The following is a 23838-nucleotide window of genomic DNA, read 5'->3' on the forward strand; positions in this document are numbered from 1 at the left end:
AAGCTTTTACTGAGGTTTGAGAGGGATCCTGCATGGAGAGTATAGCAAAGATGTTGGGGTGGATGTAATGTAGCATACAGTACAACCCTGTCAAACGAGCCACATGGGCACAGTTTGGTCAGAAAATATTCCATACTCTACCAATGGTAGTCTATTCAAACTGGATGTAGTGTGCTGGGTTATGTTCAGTAGGCAAGAAAAGGCAGAAAACGCAGCGAGAAGAAAACAGTCCCTTCCTGTTTTGGCCATCTTAAACCTGTCCAATAAGAAATGCTTTGTTTTAGCTTTTTGTTGCAAAACGTTTCGCTACGTTGGGGAGCTTGTCTCTTCTTCCTGTACAAATGGACCAAATCTGCTATTATAAGAGACCAGGGAGACGGTAAGGAAATGGCTGAATTAATGATACGCCAGTGGAAGCGGGGTACAGGCATCATATGGCCATATAGATAAAGACCATTTCTTAACACTAGGCATAGCATTTAATTAAAGGTATTTTTCTTCTGTAAGCTGGTTCGTGTGATTGCAGTCCTAGGGGTTTTGATGATCACTATAATGATTCCTATAGGAGTGAGTAACACCATCTTACTCAATACTTTCCTCTCTTCAAAATGTCTCTTTGATCACCAATATCTTCCCTTTCATCAATACAGGTCCATGGGGATTCAAACCATTTGAATGCAAATATGATGTTTGGTTGCATGAAAACAGCCCTTTATATCTATAGAATTCTCCCTTTATAAAACTGTATGAACTATGAACGTGAACCGTCTTCTTGAACGTTGGAGTCACTGACACCCTTGTTGTTTCGGTGCATGTCTAGGGAGAGATGAGACCATGCAGCCCGCCAAGCCGTCCTTCCTGGAGTACTTTGAGCAGAAAGAGAAGGAGGCCAACTGTCACGACGACAGTAGAGAAGACCCGGGACACAACGCTGACAACCGCAAACTGCCTGCGGAGGGGGACCTAGAGGTGGTAAGTTAAGTGACATGATGCCGATGCCTCTAGTAAGCCATTCTTCTACTTCCTATAGAACTGTCATTGTTTTAACCTACGCGGCTCAGTACCTTAAAATTAACTACAACGTGATGGAGTCATGCAAGTTATGGCATGCTTAACGGTCAACTAAGTATTATTGACATTTCTTCCAATTAACTAAATCCCCTGATGAGCTAGAATTAGATTTCACCCCAATGAATTAGAATAAACCCTATGGGCTGGTTTCTCAGACACAGATTAAGCCTATTCCTGGACTGAAAAACATGCTCAACTGAGAATTTCCTTAAATGCTTTTTATTCCAGTACTAGGCTTAATCATTCTTGGGAAGGTACAATGTACAATGTTTAGCATCAACAGTTGGATTAAGCCTACACCAAGGATGTAGTGCAGGGTAAGTCTTATTTTTTACAACTCCATCCCTTGCCTACACATTCTGTTTAGTTTAAGTGCGCTGGCCACACAGATGAAGGGTATGGAACATCTCAGCAGTGAAAAGATGAGACCTGTTGTGGCATCCTTGAGCCAGCAGTTTTGCTCTCTTGCCGTGTCACGCTGGACGTATTTGTTGTTCTCGTTTTGTTATGTTTAAACAGACTGACAGGCGACCGTCTAGTGACTCCAGAAGTCACTTACACTGGCAGCACGAGCAGCGGCAATATCTTCAATTGGACAATACAAACATCACGTTTGTTTCAAAACCCAACAGAATTGGGTCAGTAGCTGCAAATTAGACTTGGAGATGAGGATGCGATATGCAGCATTTTGGTTTGATGAGTCCAGCTTGGTCGTTCTTTGAAGTGTCATGATGACTGGGGTCTTTACTATAGGCTAGATGAAGCTAGCCTAATTTGCGCTGGATCTTATTATAGACCTGTCATACAAACTATTTTTGCCTGTATTGCCTTGATTTTGTTTGCGTGGCTTCAATACGTTAATATCTGTCGGTTAACACAGCTGTAAGACATCACATTGGACTTTGGTGTTTTCCACATTGCATGAGGGAGACAGAATATCTAGACTACTTTTAAGGGACCATGTGGTTCAAGAGAGGGCTTTTGCAATAACAATTCAGGCAAGGTAACATGTGTAAGCCTATATCAACCTTCTCTTCCCGAGACCACCGGCCTTTTAAAATGTTTGTTGCAGCCCTGATATACTTCATTCAACTAGTCCACCAAAGAAATCAAGCCATTAACTAGTTGAATCTGATGTGGAAGATCGGGGCTACAACAAATATCTGACGGCTGGTGGTCCTCGAGGAGATGGTTGGGAAACACTGGCCATGATGTCGCTACAGACTTAGTCTGTGGGCAGTCTGCTTCATGATATTATGGTTGTTAACTCACTCGGAAGCAGAACAGGTGCAGAGAGTGGCCATGCTGTTAGCTTAAGTTGCACTAATGGATGAATGTGTGCTAGAACAGCTGGGGGATAACATTTAGCTGCATTATGCATGAGAGCGAGATTACGAATGACAACGTTTTTGTCTCCAAACCCCCCTACTCTGAACACACCAAGTAAAGGAAGGTATGGGCCGTGGCTAATAATCCATGACAATGATTTTCACACTCCACCCCATTCTCAACTGGACACTATTTTGGGGGTGGCCTATTTTGCTTGCCCTTGGAATATCTATGCTGGGTAGTTGCTGAGGCTGGGCGATATGGACAAAAATCCCTATTACGATAAATTGAATTTTTATGCGATAACGATAAATCCGCATTTAAATGACAATTAATACTTTTTGGGGGAGGTGCTAGAGCTGGGCCATAAGGACAAAAAGTAATACCGTGGGGCCTCCCGAGTGGCGCAAGGGTTAAGGCACTTCATCTCAGTGCTTGAGGCGTCACTACAGACCCCGGTTTGATACCAGGCTGTGTAGCAGCTGGCCGTGACCAGGAGACCCATGAGGCGGCGCACAATTGGCCTAGCATCGTCCGGGTTAGGGGAGGGTTTGGCTGGCCGGGATGTCCTTGTCCTATTGCGCTCTAGCGACTCCTGTGGTGTACCGGGTTCATGCACGCTGAAACGGTCACCAGTTGTACGGTGTTTCCTCAGACACATTGGTGCGGCTGGCTTCCGGGTTAAACGAGCAGTGTGTAAAGAAACAGTGCGGCTTGGCAGGGTTATGTTTCGGGGGACGCATGGCTCTCGACCTTCGACTCTCCCGAGTCCGTACGGGGAGTTGCAGCGATAGGACAAGACTGTAACTACCAATTGGATATCACAAAATTGGGGAGAAAAGGGCAAAAAAATATATAAGAATATTGTGACAAATGTAGCTATTTTGCTCGATAACAGTAAATACAACACCATTTTTTTTTTTTTTTTTTTTTTTTTAATAAATGGACAGTTACTTTATATTAGCAGCAGGGCTCTAGATAATATTTTTCAAGTAACAATAAGACAACTTAGATGGTAGCTTATGGTTAAAAAAGTAAGCTATTTCCTCTAATATATCCAGGGAATGTATTATTGATATTTTGATGTGCAACCTGTCAAAATATGATCCAGAATTGTCAGATTTATTGTTGGCTCTTCAGATAATTGTCTGTCTTTGTGCATATTGGCCTAAAGGCTATATTATTCACCACCTGAGGAAGTGGGAACTCAAAATTCGAAATATTATATTATTGCTATAAAGCCATTAGGGATGTGCATCTTTCCCTATCAAGACGATTCAATACGTATTTAGGTTCGATCGGGGGGGCAGCAGCAGCCTGCAGCAGCAGCAATGTAGCCTATGTTGTTTGTCCCCCCATTTTGGTTCTGAAGTCACCATACCCTAGAGCTGGTCAATACGGCCTGAAAATCATATCACAATTTATTTATTTTCAAACTTATGGACGATTTACAAAATATATCTTCATACATAAAAAATAAAAACCGTTGTATAGTTAAAGGTAAAATACACTGCCTTTCAAACGGTCAGCAATAATCTAAAGAATTCAGGGTTTGTGAAATTATACCTAGGCTAAATATAAGGCTTCCACAACCATAAAACCCACTAATAATTGTAATATTTTATTCAAAATAGTTTAACCTGCTTTTTCGCAATAATCACATCTGGCTTTCAAGTCTGTCTATAGAAATGCCCCTTTTGTTTCAAATTTAACCAGAACTATGCTTGATGCACATTCACTAATAATGACTAACTTCTTGTAGCAGGCATTATAGAAAATGAACACAGGTCTTATAAGCAATCTCAAGCACAAGGCACATGCTAGTGAGTAGCCAGCTAATCTTTATATTTAAAGTTTAGCCAACTTGGATCTATTTGCTAGCTAACAAGGCAGAACAGTTGAATTGTTATGAACACACCCTGTTTGAACAGCACGCTAGCCTGTCCACTTTGTTCAGCTGTTGAAATCAAGTGGCCTATCTTAATTCTCAGAATGAGAATGAGTTGCCAATTCCTTATATACTTGTGTTTTATGCTTATTGCCCATTTATAAAGACACAGACTAGACAGCTAATAAGTCTTTGGCTAAAATGCTGCAACATTTGAGTAGTTGAGACATAAAAAGGGTATTGTTACAAAGGTTCTCCTCTTATACAGTAAAATAATGTCTCTGTGTTTGTCCATGTGACCAATTCTGTTGGACCAAACCTCAAATTCAAATAGCGAGTTCAAACTGTTTGCCAGAGGAAGAAGTTAACGCTCATCTTTGTTGTTGTGAGTGCCAGGTGATTGGTGTATGTGTGTAAACAGAGAGGAAGAGGCAAAGCGAGAAGTGTCAATCTCACCAAAAATTTGTCCAGAATATGCCCGATGTGTGTTCTAAATTTTGCACTAACATTTTTGTCATTTAGCAGACTCTCTTATCCAGTGCGATTTACAGTTAGTGCATTCATCTTAAGATAGCTAGGTGGGACAACCATATATCACAGACATAGTAAGTAGTAAGTAGTAAACAAGATTCTCTGGTCTGATGAAACCAAGATTGAGATCTTTGGCCTGAATGCCAAGCATCACATCTGGAGGAAACCTGTCCCCATCCCTACAGTGAAGCATGGTGGTGGCAGCGTCATGCTGTGGGATGTTTTTCAGCGGCAAGGACTGGGAGACTGGTCAGGATCGAGGGGAAAATGAACGGAGCAAAGTACAGAGAGATCCTTGATGAAAACCGTCTCCAGAGCACTCGAGACCTCAGACAAGACAACGCAGGAGTAGCTTCGGGACAAGTTTCTGAATGTCCTTGAGTGGCCCAGCCAGATCGCAGACTTAAACCTGATCGAACATATCTGGAGAGACCTGAAAAACACTGCAGTTATTCTGCAATTACTGCATCCAAAATACTAGTTGACTGCCGTTACTGCACTTTTTTTGTAAGGGTGTAAGGGTGTGTTTGTAACACTGATGCCGACAGTGAAACAGGGACAGGCAGATACTTTCATAGCAGGAATCAACATAAGCCATAGACTGTTCTAAAACCATTACTTGGTCAACAGAAATAATCTACTTTGTGTTATGAAAATCACAGAAAATAACCAACGTGTTACCGATGTCGGCAAAATGATTTGGATAGAGGAAGGCAATGTCGGTGTCAGTAATTTTCGGGTTTATCATCCCAGCTCTAGTAATTTCTAGTAAGAGCAAATTCTACCATGTAGGTATTGCAGAAAGAGTGCAACTAATTCAGGATTATCTAATGCAGACAGCTAACCTGTAGATTTGACGTCAGAATACGCTGCTTCCAAAGTGGCTGATTCGGACTCTACTCATGCCGCATCCTTAAGTCAGATACAAGTTCAGTGATGAAGAGACTCCTTTTTCACTATATTCAGTTGAAGTCGTAAGTTTACACACACCTAGATTGAAGTCATTAAAACTTGTTTTTTAACCTGTCTAGGACTAGCGGCACCCCCCCCCCCACCCCCACTAAAAAGGCAGAGCCGCGAAATTCCCCCCAATTTTTTTTTTTAAATATTTAACTTTCACACATTAAAGTCCAATACAGCTAATGAAAGACACAGATCTTGTGAATCCAGCCAACATGTCCGATTTTTTAAATGTTTTACAGGGAAGACACAATATGTAAAGATGTAAATCTATTAGCTAAACACATTAGCATAATCCACCATCTTTTCTTTGTCCACCAACACCAGTAGCTATCACCAATTCGGCTAAACTAAGATATTGATAGCCACTAACCAAGAAAAAAACTCCTCAGATGACAGTCTGATAACATATTTATGGTATAGGATAGGTTTTGTTAGAAAAATGTGCATATTTCAGGTAGATGTCATAGTTTACAATTGCACCCACCGTCACAAATGGACTAGAATAATTACAATGAGCAACGTGTTTACCTAACTACTAATCATCAAACATTTCGTAAAAATACACAGCATACACTAATCGAAAGACACAGATCCTGTGAATACAGACAATATTTCAGATTTTCTAAGTGTCTTACAGCGAAAACACAATAAATCGTTATATTAGCATACCACATATGCAAACGTTACCAGAGCATTGATTCTAGCCAAAGAGAGCGATAACGTAAACATCGCCAAAATATATTAATTTTTTCACTAACCTTCTCAGAATTCTTCCGATGACACTCCTCTAACATCATATTACACAATCCATATACAGTTTGTTCGAAAATGTACATATTTAGCCACCAAAATCATGGTTAGACAATGACAAAAGTAGCTCAGCTGGTCAGACAATGTCGTGCACCATATTAGACAGTGATCTAGTCTTATACATAAATACTCATAAACTTGACTAAAAAATACAGGGTGGACAGCGATTGATAGACAATTTAATTCTTAATACAATCGCGGAATTACATTTTTTAAATTATCCTTACTTTTCAATACAGTTTGCGCCAAGCGAAGCTACGTCAAACAAGATGGCGTCCTAAGCCATTAACATTTTTCGACAGAAACACGATTTATCATAATAAATTGTTCCTACTTTGAGCTGTTCTTCCATCAGAATCTTGGTCAAAGAATCCTTTCTTGGGTCTAATCGTCTTTTGGTCGAAAGCTGTCCTCTTGCCATGTAGAAATGCACATTGCGTTCGGCATGAACTGGAACCGTGCCCAGAGATTCACAGTGTCTCAGAATTAAATTTCCCAAAATCGCACTAAACGGGAATAAATTGCTATAAAACGGTTTAAATTAACTACCTTATGATGTTTTTAACTCCTATAACGAGTAGAAACATGACCGGAGAAATATTACTCCCTACACTAATGCTTGGAACAAGTGCGGGTCGGTGTCCACCGCGCGCCTGACGCAGCTGGAAAAGAGTTCCTACCTACAGGTTTTTTTGATTTATAGTGGCTGTGATTGGGCAATCGACACCATTCAAATCGTCATCACGTAAAGGCATCCAGGGGAAGACGTAAGCAGTGTCTGTATGCTCAGAGCTATAACAGTGGCCTTTAAACTGACTCCAGATCAGGGGCCAAAATGTGTGAAATCTGACTCCATGTCAAGGAAATTGCTGTAGAATGAGTTCTGTTCCACTCAGAGACAAAATTCCAACGCCTATAGAAACTATAGACTGTTTTCTATCCAATAATAGTAATAATATGCATATTGTACGATCAAGAATTTAGTAGGAAGCCATTTAAAAAATTGCACGATTTACATAAATAGTGACAACAGCACCCCCTAGCCTCAACAGGTTAACCACTCCACAAATTTCTTGTCCTAACCGACTTGCCAAAACTATAGTTTGTTAACATCTACTTTGTGCATGACACCAGTAAATTTTCCAACTATTGTTTAGAGACAGATTATTTAACAATTCCAGTGGGTGAGAATTGTACATGCACTAAGGTGACTGTGCCTTTAAAAGACTTGGGAAATTCCAGAAAATGATGTCATGGCTTTAGAAGCTTCTGATAGGCTAATTGACATAATTTGAGTCAATTGAAGGTGTACCTGTGGATGTATTTCAAGGCCTACTTTCAAACTCAGTGCCTCTTTGCTTGACATCATGGGAAAATCAGGGAAGATATCAGAAAATAAATTGTAGACCTCAAGTCTGGTTCATTCTTGAGAGCAATTTCCAAATGCCTGAAGGTACCACGTTCATCTGTACAAACAATAGTACGCAAGTATTAACACCATGGGACCACGCAGCCGTCATACCGGTCAGGAAGGAGGCGCGTTCTGTCTCCTAGAGATGAATGTACTTTGATGCGAAAAGTACAAATCAATCCCAGAACAACAGCAATGGACCTTGTGAAGATGCTGGAGGAAACGGGTACAAAAGTATCTATATCCACAGTAAAACGAGTCCTATATCGACATAACTTGAAAGGCCGCTCAGCAAGGAAGAAGCCACTGCTCCAAAACTGCCATTAAAAAAGCCAGACTACGGTTTGCAACTGCACATGAGGACAAAGATCGTACTTTTTGGAGAAATGTCCTCTGGTCTGATGAAGCAAAAATAGAACTGTTTGGCCATAATGACCATCCTTATGTTTGGAGGAAAAAGGGGGAGGCTTGCAAGCCGAAGAACACCATCCCAACCTTGAAGCACGGGGGTGGCAGGATCATGTTGTGGGGGTGCTTTGCTGCAAGAGGTGCACTTCACAAAATAGATGGCATCATGAGGGAGGAAAATTATGTGGATATATTGAAGCAACATCTCAAGACATCAGTCAGGAAGATAAAGCAAATGGGTCTTCCAAATGGACAATGACCCCAAGCATACTTCCAAAGTTGTGGCAAAATGGCTTAAGGACAACAAAGTCAAGGTATTGGAATGGCCATCACAAAGCCCTGACCTCAATCCTATTGAAAATATCTGGGCAGAACTGAAAAAGTGTGTGCGAGCAAGGAGGCCTACAAACCTGACTCAGTTACACCAGCTCTGTCAGGAGGAATGCGCCAGAATTCACCCAACCTATTGTGGGAAGCTTGTGGAAGGCTACCCAAAACGTTTAGCCTACACAATGGGATGAATAGAGGCTCTCTTTGCTACAGTTGAAGGATGTTTACATACACCTTAGCCAAAAAGATTTAAACTCAGTTTTTCACAACTCCTGACATGTAATCCTAGTGAAAATTCCCTGTCTTTGGCTAAGGTGTCAGGAGTTGTGAAAAAAAAAACAGAGTTTAAATGTTTTTGGCTAAGGTGTATGTAAACATCCTTCAACTGTAGCAAAGAGAACAGCCTCTATTCATCCCATTGTGTAGGCTAGTTCCAATCAACCCCCACTCTCTATGCCTTTCACCTGACTTCCCGAACTCACTAGAAGATCTGTTTTGATGTCAGAGCAAACTCTCAAAGGACGTTGTAGGTGTCTCCATCCAAAAATGAGCCTTACCAGTTACAAACAAATATTCTTTGGTTTATTGTCCCATGTTTCTTTGCCCATTCTTTGTTGGGTGTATCTCATATTGAACACATCCATGCCTATATGGAAGAGCCAAAGGTGTGTCCTTATCTCTGTTAATAACCTGTCTATTTGATCTCTCTTACCCACTGTGCTCTACGGTGAGTCTGTCACCTGCTCTTCTGGCCCAGTAGGTTATCAGTGGCTTCTCAAGACTCTGTGCCTAGGGGCCACATAACATTTGTAATAACAGCAGACGCTGTTGTCCAGAGCAATTTAGAGGATCAGTTAGGGTTAAATTCTTTCCTCAAGGGCACATCGACAGATATTTCACCTAATCAGCTCGGGGATTCAAACCAGCAACTATTTGGTTACTGATCCAACGCTCTTAACTGCTAATCTACCTGCCACCCTAACCAGGCATGATATCCTAATCTGGCATATAGCCTAACCAGTACAAAGGCCAATAGCACACCAATACTGGCACCTCTGAATAGAGTGCCGGCCGTAATTTGCGAACTGATTGCGCACCGATTTTATACGTAGAATCGTTTGAAAATGTCGGCAGCAGAACAATAGATCCACATTCGGTGCAATGTGCGAAAGCGTTAATGCTCATGTGTCTTATCAATCATTATCGAGAGCCTGTATTTTGGGATTTTGTAAGGATCTTAACATTTTTGGTAAAGAGTTCTTAGGATGAACTTCAACTTTATGCAATCTGAAAGCACTAAGTACTTCTGAGGACACCATGGTTTAATGTGCAATGTTTAGTCCAGGTTTTTTGTAATGATATTGCTGGTGTAGGCATGGTTTGAAGGTGGGATTCTTACATGTCTTTCAGCTCAAGTTCAAGCTTAGTATAGTTGATGACTTTGTGTGAACATTGTATTCTTTTTAGATGCGAACATGGAGCGTGGAGGAGCTGAGGTCACGGCTGGCCTCCCTGGACCCCCAGATGGAGCAGGAGATCAAGGAGATCCGCCAGCGCTACCTGGCCAAGCGCCAGCCCATCCTGGACGCCATCGAGGCCAAGAAGCGACGCCAGCAGAACTTCTGAGGCACGCCATACTCAAACGTCTTAAGTGGACTTTTGGTCATTCACACTGGACAATGACACGGACAGATTACTTCTGTTCATTGCTTTGGACTCCTTCATTGCGTTTCTTGTCTTTTTCTTTATAGGAAAACCACTTAATGCTGCCATGCATGGATGTTTTTTTTTGTCTTAAGTTATTTTTTTTAGGGCACTTGAGACCTCAAGTATTCTTTTTTTCACTCATGTGGTACAATTGTATTATCTTTCACTGTTGGTACTCTTGAAACAACTGTGCTGAATTGGTAATTGGAAATTACTTTTATACTATACACTGTATCATTTTGTGTTTTACCACTTTTGTGTAATTTGGTACTTATTCCTTAATTTGTATTTAGGTTTTCCATACTATTAAATGTTCAGCACAGTACAATATCCTGCCAAAGGGAAGTTCAATTTACTTCATGGGTATATGACCCAGGAGAACCTGAATTTAAATTCAATAGATAGTACCACAGCCTTAGTTGAATGCATGTGCCTCAATAAACAACAGCATTCCAACTTCAGATACGTGCATAGCTGATGTTAATGGTTGATTTCAAGAAAACGTCAAGTTTCATGCACATATTTGGAATTTGTTTCTGAATTATGTCATTTTAGAGATATTACAATGAGAGGTTTGGTTAAAAGATGTTTGAAAAATGTAAGTGAAACCTTGTTTTTTTTGTTGAACCATGATGCACTTCATTGTTTTTCACTGTACAGTTACTTCTCTATTTTTGTTCATAACTCATTGTCAACATTCCATAGAGCAGCTTGTACTTATTTTTTTAACATTCAAACTTTTGGTATACGTAAGGGGCAATCATTTTGTATATATAGTTTAGGCAGTTATATCCTTACGAGGAAGATACATTTTGCATTTGTTGTGCTACAGAAATTTGCATCCGTGTGCAAACTAGCCTCTCAGGTCAGATATTCTCAGGTTCGTATACAAGGACATTAATTAAGAAATTAATCGAAATAACCCAGTTTGATGACCAATAAGCACAATTTAGTTACCTGAAAATATTACTTGTTACAAGCAAAAAGGGAATGTATTTAATTGCCTTATACTGCCTACTTATTTGTTTTTCTGCTTTATAATTGTAATAATGATCTGTCAATTTACTCATTTTTCTTTAAAGAATTACAAGTATTTAATTACTGTAGGTTAACTCCTCAAACCTTTGACATATCACTCAATCTAAACCTCTGTTGATCTGATATTTATTTGAGATTTCACATTGTTACTTACAACCATTGTTTCCCGAGTAAGGCGGTCTATGTTTTTATCTGTTATATTGAAAGGCATTCATTGAAGTAGAAATCACTGGAAAGCATTTCAGCCCTGTAATATGAATGAAGAACTGGTGTGTACTCAAAGTCTCCACTAGTCCTTTAAATTTAGTATTCATTCCAAGAAAATGGTTTTCAAATGTTGATGCCTTAAATTATGCAATGAATGTCATGCATGTGTTAAATATCAGTGTTTGATTTGTGTATTTGTTGCGTGCCTATTAAAACCAGTTTAAGGAATGTGTTTTTTTGTACCATGTGTTTTCTCTCCCCATTTGAAGTACCTGATGTTGGAACGAGTGTTTTGGAACCAATGAGTATTTTGGCTTTGCAATGACATTTCAGGCAAGGTAACATGTGTATGCCTAGATCAGTGTTTCCCAACCCTCTCCTCGGAAACCACCAGCCTTTTAACATATTTGTTGCAACCCTGATAAAGCACACCTCATTCACCTAGTACACAAAAGAAAATCAAGCCATTAACTAGTTGAATCTGATGTGCTAGCCCAGGGCTACAACAAATATCTGACGGCTGGTGGACCTCAAGGAGATGGTTGGGAAACACTGGCCTAAATGTCACTACAGACTTAGTCTGTGGGCAGAATGCTTTATGGAAATACTTTCTGCCTTATGAAATTATGGTTGTAGAACAGGTGGCCATGCTGCTACCTTAAATTGCAACTCAGGATGAATGTGTGCTAGAACAGCTGGGGGATAGCATTTATCTGCATTATGCACCAGAGAGATTATGAATTATCACGTTTTTGTCTCCAAACCCCCCTACTCTGAACACACCAACTAAAGGAAGGTAAGGGCTGTGGCCAATTACCAATGTCAGGGGTTTTCACACTGCTCCCCATTCCCCACTGGACACTATTTTGGGGTACTTGCTTGGCTGTAGATTATTTATGCTGGGTAGTTGCTGAGGTTGGGAGATATGGACAAAAGTCTTTATCGCTGTGAAATGACATTTTGGGCGTTAATGATGAATCTGCAACTCAGTATTAGGAAGGTGTTCCTAATGTTTGGTATACTTAGAAGACTAATTGTTTAAAGAAAGACAACCAAAACTATTGCTGATGGTGAACCAGAACAATCAAAATAATATCTATTGTAAGCCGAGTTCAGCAGATTGGTCAGAGTGTGAAGCTTGGTCAGAGTGTGAAGTTTGTGTAGTTGCGTAGTTTGACTAGTCTACCGATATTGCCTAGGGTTGTTCAGCATGCTAAATTACTTCTACTGTAGATCAATGACTGTCAACACGGTTACATCCAGTTCGACACTGAAGGAGAGGACGCATCAGTTGTCACAAAAGATGAGGGGTATTTTCAAAAGGGAGAATGAATGTAATATGAGCAATAAATGTTAGTGAACCAGGGCTCTACGGGCACATCAAAACCATACTACAGCCCACTCCGGTTGTAAAGTGGTGCCATGAACTCAATATTAAGGGGTAGAGAAATTATATACTCACAGAAAGCTGTGATGCGCCTCTCTGTAACTAGAATAACAGTAGTTGATTTGAAAACTAGTTTTCCTGCAATTACATTTTGAGCAAAGGTCATGCTTGTGCTTCTCTGAATGCATCTCTCCCTCCGTGTGCACAGTGGGGAGTGAGAGTGGCTCACTCACACAGCAGCCAACAGCGAAACATGGACAGGTAAATACTTTGAAAGCAGGAATCAACATAAGGCATAGACTATTACTGTTGATCATAATGGTTTTAGAACAACCTACTTGTGTAGCAAAATCACAGAATATTACCGACTTATGCAAAATGCTTCAGTTAGAGGAAGGAGGTTTCTGTAATTTTCTGTTTATCTTCCCAGCTCTAGTAGTTGATGGTAAGAAGCAAATTCTACCATACAGGCAATGCAGAAAAAGAGTGCAACAAATTTAGGATGATCGAATGCAGACAACTAACCTGAAGAATACATTTGTTCCGAAGTGGCTGATTCGGTCTAAACTCATGCACTTAATGCACACCTGAACACACAAACTTTTGACTGGTACTATACATTTCACTTGGTGTAGGCTGTTCACTATTAACTTGTTATAAACTTAATTTGAGCATTTTATTTATTACTACTACTAGCTTATCAGGGAGAGATTCCAGCTTGCTCTTGCTCGCTGAATGTAAAATAGTGGAGTTTGAAAGGAGAGAGAGCATCGATAGTGTGATCAATATACACCATATGAGTAGCCTGCTAATGTGGAAAGCCTTCGGAACGTATTTAGACCCCTGGACTTTTTCCGCATTTTGTTACATTACAGCTTTATTCTATAATGGATTAAATAAAAAAATGTCTTCAGCAATCTACACACAATACCCTGTAATGACAAAGCGTAAACAGTTGTAACACAGATAACTTATTTACGTACGTTTTTAGGACTATTTGCTTATGAGACTAGAATTTGAGCTCAGGTGCATCCTGTTTCCATTGATCACCCTTGATGTTTCTACAACTTGATTGAAGTCCACCTGTAATAAATCAAATTGATTGGATATGATTTGGAAAGGCACACACCTGCCTATACAAGGTCCCACATTCAACAGTGCATCTCAGAGCAAATACCAAGCCATGAGGTCAAAGGAATTGCCCATAGAGCTCTGAGACAGGATTGTGTTGAGGCACAGATCTGGGGAAGGGTACCAAAACATTTCTGCAGCATTGAAGTACCTCAAGAACATAGTGGCGTCCATCATTCTTAAAAGGAAGAAGTTTGGAACCACCAAGACTCTTCCTAGAGCTGGCCGGCCGGCCAAACTGAGCAATCGGAGGGAGAAGGGCCTTGGTCAGGGAGGTGACCAAGAACCCAATGGTCACAATGACAGAGCTCTAGAGTTCCTCTGTGGAGATGGGAGAACCTTCCAGAAGGACAACCGTCTCTGCAGCACTCCACCAATCAGGCCTTTATGGTAGAGTGGCCAGACGGAAGCCACTCCTCAGTAAAAGGCACACGACAGCCCGCTTGGAGTTTGCCAAAAGGCAACTAAAGGACTCTCAGACCATGAGAAACAAGATTCTCTGATCTGATGAAACCATGACTGAACTCTTTGGCCTGAATGCCAAGCGTCACATCTGGAGGAAACCTGTCACCATCTCTACGGTGAAGCATGGTGGTGGTAGAATCATGCTGTTGGGATGTTTTCCAGCGGAAGGGACTGGGAGACTAGTCAGGATCGGGGCAAAGATGAACGGAACAAAGTACAGAGAGATCCTTGATGAAAACCTGCTCCAGAGCTCTCAGGACCTCAGACTGGCGTGAAGGTTGACCTTCCAATAGGACAACAACCCTAAGCACCCAGCCAAGACAACACAGGAGGGGCTTCAGGGCAAGTCTCTGAATGTCCTTGAGTGGCCCAGCCAGAGCCCTGACATAAACCTGATCGAACATCACTGGAGAGACCTGAAAATAGCTGTGCACCCACGCTCCCCATCCAACCTGACAGAGCTTGAGAGGATCTGCAGAGAAGAATGGGAGAAACTCCCAAATACAGGTGTGCCAAGTTTGTAGCTCATACCCAAGAAGACTCAAGGCTGTAATCTCTGGCAAAAGTGCTTCAACAAAGTACTGACTAAACTAAAGGATCTGAATTCTTATGTAAATGTAATATTTCAGTTTTTTTATTTGTTATAAATTAGCAAAATTGTCTTAAAAACAATTTTTGCTTAGTCATTATGGGGTATTGTGTATAGATTGATGAGGGGAAAAACTATTAAATTGATTTTAGAATAAGGTCTTAACTGAACTAAATGTGGAAAATGTCAAGGGCTCTGAATACTTTCCGAAGGCACTGTACCTTTCTGGACTTTGTAAACTGTCAAGAATAGACCCATAACTGATCCAAATGGTTGCATATTCAGGCCTAGACTGCATGCAGATATTTCGGCATGAAGCATTCAAACCAGGAAGTTTGAGCTATTATTCAAATTAGTCTACATCAGTGTTGTAGTGGTGCCTGGAGAACTGGGTATACTCTCAGAAAAATATAAGAAAAAAATATTACAGTGACAAATACTCAATGACTTAAATGATAAATCCCATATTGGTCTTTCACAGTCAGGCCAACCCAAGCTGTACTGTGTAGGCTAATAATATGCCTATTATTGAAATAGATACATTAGACTGTAAAGTGAGTCAGAAATTCACAGGTAATTTTTTTTTCTCAGGATTCCGCTCTCAGTCACACTTTTTTAATAGAAAACAACACAATTGAATGTTCTAAATCAGTGGTTCCCAAACTATTTATAGACCCGTACCCCTTAAAACGTTCAATCTCCAGCTGCGTACCCACTCCAGCACCAGGGTCAGCGCACTCTCAAATGTTGTTTTTTTACAACATTTTTGCGATAAATGTATTAAACATAAGAATGAGTGTGAGTTCTTGTCACAACCCGGCTCGTGGGAAGTGACAAAGAGCTCTTATAGGACCAGGGCACAAATAATAATAATAATAATAATAATCAATCATTTTGCTCCATCTTACATATAAAACCTTATTTGTTCATCAAAAATTGCGAACTACTCAACACAGGTTAACGAGAAGGGTGTGCTTGAAATGATGCACATAACTCTGTATTGGAGAGAGTCTCAGTCAAAAATAACTTTCCACCCACAGTCTGTGTCTGTATTTAGTTTTCATGCTAGTGAGGGCCAAGAATCCACTCTCACATACAGTGGGGAGAACAAGTATTTGATACACTGCCGATTTTGCAGGTTTTTCTACTTACAAAGCATGTAGAGGTCTGTAATTTTTATCATAGGTACACGTCAACTGTGAGAGACGGAATCTAAAACAAAAATCCAGAAAATCACATTGTATGATTTTTAAGTAATTAATTTGCATTTTATACATGGTTGCAAAGAGCATCAGTGTCTTAAAAGCGCGATTTGCCAAGGCAAGAAACTCTGTGTGTAGCTTTATCCTGAAATTTTTGCAGTGGCTTCTGATTAAATTCAATTGTCACAGAACCGATTGTTGCAATTCAACGAGGCTCTCTTGTTCAGATATCGGTAAGTGAACTGGAGGCAGGGCACAAAAGGGATAACGAATCCAGTTGTTTGTATCGTCCGTTTGCTTCGCTATATCACATTTGACATTGTCAGTAAGCTTGAGCTCATTTGCACACAAAAAAACATATCAGGAGACCACTTTTGGATGTTTGAGTGTGGTTACCCTTTAATTCAACTGCACAGAGACCTAGGACTGTTGTTTGGTTAGCTGTAACGGGTGTCGTAATCCTCCTCCTCAAACGAGGAGAGGAGAGAAGGATCGAAAGACCAAAATGCAGCGGGTTGTGAATACATAATGAATTTTAATAAACAAGACGAAACTAAACACACGAAGAACACTTGATACTTTACAAAACAACAAAACGAAGTAAACCGACCTGGACACGAACTTACATACAACGTGAAGAACGCACGAACAGGAACAGACTACAAATACCTAACGACAATGAAACAGTCCCGTATGGTGCGCACATACACTGACACGGAAGACAAACACCTGCCTCTAATTAAGAGCCATACCAGGCAACCCAAAACCAACATAGAAACAGAAAACATAGACTGCCCACCCAAAACTCACGCCCTGACCATCACACACATACAAAACAACAGAAAACAGGTCAGGAACGTGACAGAACACCCCCCTCAGGGTGCGAATGCCGGGCGCACCAGCACAAAGTCCAGGGGAGGGTCTGGGTGGGCATCTGACCACGGTGGTGGCTCAGGCTCCGGACGCTGTCCCCACACCACCATAGTCACTCCCCGCTTCTGTATCCCCCTCCCAATGACCACCCTCCAACTAAAACCACCTAAATGAAGGGGCAGCACCGGGATAAGGGGCAGCACCGGGATAAGGGGCAGCACCGGGATAAGGGGCAGCACCGGGATAAGGGGCGGCAGGTCCTGGCTGAGGGACTCTGGCAGGTCCGGGCTGAGGGACTCTGGCAGGTCCGGGCTGAGGGACTCTGGCAGGTCCGGGCTGAGGGACTCTGGCAGGTCCGGGCTGAGGGACTCTGGCAGGTCCGGACTGGGTGGCAGCTCCGGACTGAGTGGCAGCTCATGACTGAGTGGCAGCTCATGACTGTAGGGCAGCTCATGACTGTAGGGCAGCTCATGACTGTAGGGCAGCTCATGACTGTAGGGCAGCTCATGACTGTAAGGCAGCTCATGACTGTAGGGCAGCTCATGACTGTAGGGCAGCTCATGACTGTAGGGCAGCTCATGACTGTAAGGCAGCTCATGACTAAGGCAGCTCATGAAATGTAATGACTGTAGGGCAGCTCATGACTGAAGGGCAGCTCATGACTGAAGGGCAGCTCATGACTGGAGGGCAGCTCATGACTGGAGGGCAGCTCATGACTGGAGGGCAGCTCTGACAGCTCCTGACTGGCTGGCGTCTCTGGCAGCTCCTGACTGGTTGGAATCTCTGGCAGCTCCTGACTGGCTGGCGGCTCTGGCAGCTCCTGACTGGCTGGCGGCTCTGGCAGCTCCTGACTGGCTGGCGGCTCTGGCAGCTCCTGACTGGCTGGCGGCTCTGGCAGCTCCTGACTGGCTGGCAGCTCTAATGGCTCGTGGCAGACGGACGGCTCAGAAGGCGCTGTGCAGACGGATGGCTCAGACGGCGCTGGGCAGACAGATGGCTCAGACGGCGCTGGGCAGACAGATGGCTCAGACGGCGCTGGGCAGACAGATGGCTCAGACGGCGCTGGGCAGACAGATGGCTCAGACGGCGCTGGGCAGACAGATGGCTCAGACGGCGCTGGGCAGACAGATGGCTCAGACGGCGCTGGGCAGACAGATGGCTCAGACGGCGCTGGGCAGACAGATGGCTCAGACGGCGCTGGGCAGACGGATGGCTCAGACGGCGCTGGGCAGACGGATGGCTCAGACGGCGCTGGGCAGACAGATGGCTCAGAAGGCGCTGGGCAGACAGATGGCTCAGACGGAGCTGGGCAGACAGATGGCTCAGACGGAGCTGGGCAGACAGGCAGTGCAGAAGGCGTTGGGCAGACGGCCGACTCTGCCCTGCTGAGGCGCACAGTAGGCCTGGTGCGTGGTGCCGGAACTGGAGGTACCGGGATGACGGCACGCACTTCAAGGCTAGTGCCGGGAGCAGGGACAGGGCACACTGACTTCTCGAAGCGCACTATAGGCCTGGTGTGTGGTACCGGAACTGGAGGTACCGGGCTGAGGGCACGCACCTCCGGGCGAGTGCGGGGAGAAGGAACAGTGCGTACAGGGCTCTGGAGACGCACAGATGGCTTAGTGCGTGGTGCCGGAACTGGAGGCACTGGGCTGGAGACACGCACCATAGGGAGAGTGCGTGGAGGAGGAACAGGGCTCTTAAAACGCACTGGAAGCCTGGTGCGTGGTGTAGGCACTGGTGGTACTGGGCTGGGGCGAGGAGGTAGCGCCGGAAATACCGGACCGTGTAGGCGTACTGGCTCCCTTGAGGACTGAGCCTGCCCAACCTTACCTGGTTGCATGCTCCCCGTAGCCCGTCCAGTGCGGGGAGGTGGAATAACCCGCACTGGGCTGTGTTGGCGAACCGGGGACACCATGCGTAAGGCTGGTGCCATGTAAGCCGGCCCAAGGAGACGTACTGGTGGCCAGATATGTAGGGCCGGCCTCATGACATTTGGCTCAATGCCCAATCTAGCCCTACCCTACCAGTGCGGGGAGGTGGAATAACCCGCACTGGGCTATGCAACCGTACAGGAGACACCGTGCGCTCTACTGCGTAACATGGTGTCTGCCCGTACTCCCGCTCTCCACGGTTAGCCTGGGAAGTGGGCGCAGGTCTCCTACCTGCCCTCGGCCCACTACCTCTTAGCCCCCCCCCCAAGAAATGTTTGGGTAGTACTTGCGGGCTTCCAGCCTTGCTTCCGTGCTGCCTCCTCATAACGTCGTCTCTCCGCTTTCGCTGCCTCCAGCTCCGCTTTGGGGCGGCGACACTCCACTGGCTCTGCCCAGGGTCCTTTACCGTCCAGGATCTCTTCCCATGTCCAATCCTCCTTTTCCCACTGCTGCTGTTGTTGCTGTCCGTTAACCCGCTGCTTGATCTGGGTTTGGTGGGTGATTCTGTAACGGGTGTCGTAATCCTCCTCCTCAAACGAGGAGAGGAGAGAAGGATCGAAAGACCAAAATGCAGCGGGTTGTGAATACATAATGAATTTTAATGAACAAGACGAAACTAAACACACGAAGAACACTTGATACTTTACAAAACAACAAAACGAAGTAAACCGACCTGGACACGAACTTACATACAACGTGAAGAACGCAAGAACAGGAACAGACTACAAATACCTAACGACAATGAAACAGTCCCGTATGGTGCGCACATACACTGACTTGGAAGACAATCACCCACAAACAAACAGTGAGAACACCCTACCTTAATATGACTCTCAATTAGAGGAAAACGCAAAACACCTGCCTCTAATTAAGAGCCATACCAGGCAACCCAAAACCAACATAGAAACAGAAAACATAGACTGCCCACCCAAAACTCACGCCCTGACCATCACACACATACAAAACAACAGAAAACAGGTCAGGAACGTGACATTAGCAGTGTTTCTGTGGCGCACATGATATGTTTGCAAAACAAATGGCCACTGGATTGATGCAAATAATCATGTATGGATAGAATAGTTTTTTAGCTAGTTAACATTTAATTGACAAGGTGTTTGGGTAAGGTTTTCCATCTACCAGAAGATGGTTAGGCCTATCATTAGCATCACTATATTTTTCCTGTTCCTTAATTATTTGAAACCTGGACATTTTACTTCATATTATGAGGCATGTCTTACCTTGCTTCAAAGTACCTAGAGCCAAAATTCCACTATAGAAACGTGGAGGCAATTATTTTATCAAGACTTCCTCATATGGGCTCTTCTATTTTGTTGGTTTTCAAATCAACTTTTTTTCATTGTCTCGCAGCCAAAGCCAACCCATGATAGTTGTTGCATCTTTAGATCTCCCTTCTTTCTGTCCATGAAACCGCTCCCAAGTGCGGTGCGCATTTTAGCATGATGTTTTCCTGCAAATTACATTTTAGAACATTTGCATATAAGCCTACAGGCGTGTGCACATTGCTGCGCTTAAGATGTGAACAAATCACAGTTTATCAATATTTTATGTTCAAAATTCTGATCCGTTCCATCAGCCTTATTAACTTCTTATGGCTGCAGCCCGACACCGGTACAATTATGACAACATCCAGCTCAAGTGCAGGGCGCGAAATTCAAAATATATTTTTTTTTAATATTTAACTTTCACACATTAACAAGTCCAAGACACCAGATGAAAGGTACACATCTTGTGAATCAAGCCAACATGTCCGATTTTTAAAATGTTTTACAGGGAAGACACAATATGTAAATCTATTAGCTAACCACGTTAGCAAAAGACACCACTATTCTTACTCCATCAGTTTTTACTCCATCAGTAGCTATCACAAATTCGACCAAATAAAGATATAAATAGCCACTAACCAAGAAACAACTTCATCAGATGACAGTCTGATAACATATTTATTGTATAGCATATGTTTTGTTCGAAAAATTTGCATATTTCAGGTATAAATCATAGTTTACATTTCAGCTACAATCAGAAATTGCACCGAAAGCAGCCATAATATTTACAGACACCAACGTCAAATACCTAATTACTCATCATAAAACATTTCTGAAAAATACATAGTGTACAGCAATTGAAAGACAGGCATCTTGTGATTCCAGACAATATTTCCGATTTATTAAATGTTTTACAGCGAAAACAAAATGTAGCGCTATATTAGCGTAGCCACAATAGCCAGAAACACTTGGGCGCCCACGACCAGTTCACATGCACGACAGATATTAGAAATAGCATCATAAAATGTTTCTTACTTTTGGTGATCTTCTGTCAGAATGTTGAACAAGGTGTCCTTTGTCCAGAATAGTCGTTGTTTTGATCTGGAACGGCAAATATCCCTCTTCATTTAGCATGGGCACTTGCCAAGTGGCACGGATCACTCCAACGTCAACAAAGTCAGAGAACGGAACATGGCAAAACTCCCGAAAAAATTTCAATAATCTGATTAAACTATATTGAAAAAACATACGTTACGATGATATGGTCACATGTATCAAATAAAATCCGAGCCGGAGATAGTTGTCGTCCATAACGGCAGCAAAACAGAAGGCAATCCCACTGTCCAAGTCGTGCGCTTCAGAGTACCGGAAATGACGGTCACGTCATACAAAGAGCTTGTATTCCAATTCAGATGAAGATAAACACAACATTTCTTCTCTCACAGCCTCTTGACACCCAGAGGAAGGCGTATGAAGTGTACGTAGACTCTTACGTATCATGACCATGTATAGGCAGGAAGTTGAACAGAGCATATATTTCTGACATTCCACTTCCTGGTCAGGAAAAGTGCTGCAGAATGAGTTCTGTTTCACTCAGAGAAATAATTCCAACGGTTTTAGAAACTAGAGAGTGTTTTCTATCCAATAGTAATAATAATATGCATATTGTACGAGCAAGAATTGAGTACGAGCCAGTTTAATTTGGGAACGAATTTTTACAAAGTCGAAATGGCGCCCCCCTAGTGTCAAGAGGTTTTAATATGGAGTTGGTCCCCCCTTTGCTGCTATTCATCCCAAAAGTGTAAGATGGGGTTGAGGTAAGGGCTCTGTGCAGGCCAGTCAAGTTCTTCCACACCGATCTCGAAAAACCATTTCTGTATGGACCTCGTTTTATGCACATGGGCATTGTCATGCTGAAACAGGAAAGGGTTTTCCCCAAACTGTTGCCACAAAGTTGGAAGCACAGAATCATCTAGAATGTGTCACGACTTCCACCGAAGTCGGGTCCTCTCCTTGTTCGGCGGTCGACGTCACCGGCTTTCTAGCCATCGCTGCTCCATTTTTCATTTATCCATTTGTTTTGTCTTGTTCCCTGCACACCTGGTTTTCATTCCCCAACCACACTACATGTATTTATTCCTCTGTTCCCCCTCATGTCTTTGTGTGAGATTGTTTTGTGTTACGTGTCATGTTTGATGAGCAATTCCTGGTGTGCGTTTTATTACGTGTTTTATTTCACAAGGTATGTTTATTTGCTTGTACATATTATTCTGACTGTTTGCGCGTTTTGCACTTTGGCATATTGGCTGGATGTTTTCGACGCAGTGGCGTCCGTCTTTTGGTTTCTCCTGCCTAAATAAAGTGTGTGCCTGTTCACAACTCTCTGATCGCCTGCACCTGACTCCGCTCCCAGTACGCACACCATTGACAGAATGTCATTGTATGCTGTAGCTTTAAGATGGAATAAAGGGGTCTTGCCCAAACCATGAAAAATAGCCCCAGACAATTATTTCCCTTTCACCAAACTTTACAATCGGCACTATGCATTTGGGCAGGTAGCGTTCTCCTGGCATCCTGTCTTTGAGATTCTAATCAATAATGAGGAGAGACAAGGTCAATCCCCAATATTACTTTATTCAAAATGTATTAATAACATTGATTAATTATTGCAATAATGAAGCTGGTGATGAACCATCCTTAGATGATTCGTTGAGAGCCCAACGAGCGGATTTGAGCCACAGAATTGTATAGCAAAGTACATCCGCCTGAATGTTCATGACAAACAACAGATGTGTGCAATGGGTCACAAGGTTAGGATTTGTATGAAAGAAATTAATAATTCACAGCTGTCACAATCGTCGTCTTGAAAATGACCCAACAAGGTGCAGCGTGGTGAGCGTTCATTTTTTCTTTATTTTCTGAATGTCGCCAGCAAAACAATACAACAAAAACGAACGTGAAGCTCCGTAAGGCTATACCTGCACAAACGAAGACAACTACCCACAACTACCAAAAGGAAAAAAGGCTGCCTAAGTATGATTCCCAATCAGAGACAACGAGAGACAGCTGTCCCTGATTGGGCACCATACTCGGCCAAAACATAGAAACAAACAACATAGAATGCCCACCCCAAATCACACCCTGACCTAACCAACTAGAGAAATAAAACATCTCTCTAAGGTCAGGGCGTGACAACAGCAGACACAATCTGCTGTAAAGACTGTTCTCATTGTGTGGAAACCAGGGTCTGGCCCCAAAAAAGGTTCCTCTCATAATTATCC

At 42.8% G+C, this 23838-nt stretch overlaps 1 protein-coding gene across 2 annotated transcripts in view; it reads left to right on the plus strand.

Annotated features, from left to right (window-relative positions):
• The window catches only part of LOC129814784 (serine/threonine-protein kinase 4-like), a 57668-nt gene extending 45743 nt beyond the window's left edge, over positions 1 to 11925 (plus strand). For both annotated transcript variants that reach the window (XM_055867810.1, XM_055867812.1), the window contains exons 10-11: positions 821 to 972; positions 10209 to 11925. In XM_055867810.1, coding sequence (XP_055723785.1) covers positions 821 to 972; positions 10209 to 10367 — 311 coding nt within the window. In that variant the 3' untranslated portion in view covers positions 10368 to 11925. The remainder of the gene's footprint in view (positions 1 to 820; positions 973 to 10208) is intronic.
• Positions 11926 to 23838: the final 11913 nt, after the last annotated feature.

This window comes from Salvelinus fontinalis, chromosome 18 (assembly GCF_029448725.1).
Source record: "Salvelinus fontinalis isolate EN_2023a chromosome 18, ASM2944872v1, whole genome shotgun sequence".
NCBI classification, from domain to species: Eukaryota; Metazoa; Chordata; class Actinopteri; order Salmoniformes; family Salmonidae; genus Salvelinus; species Salvelinus fontinalis.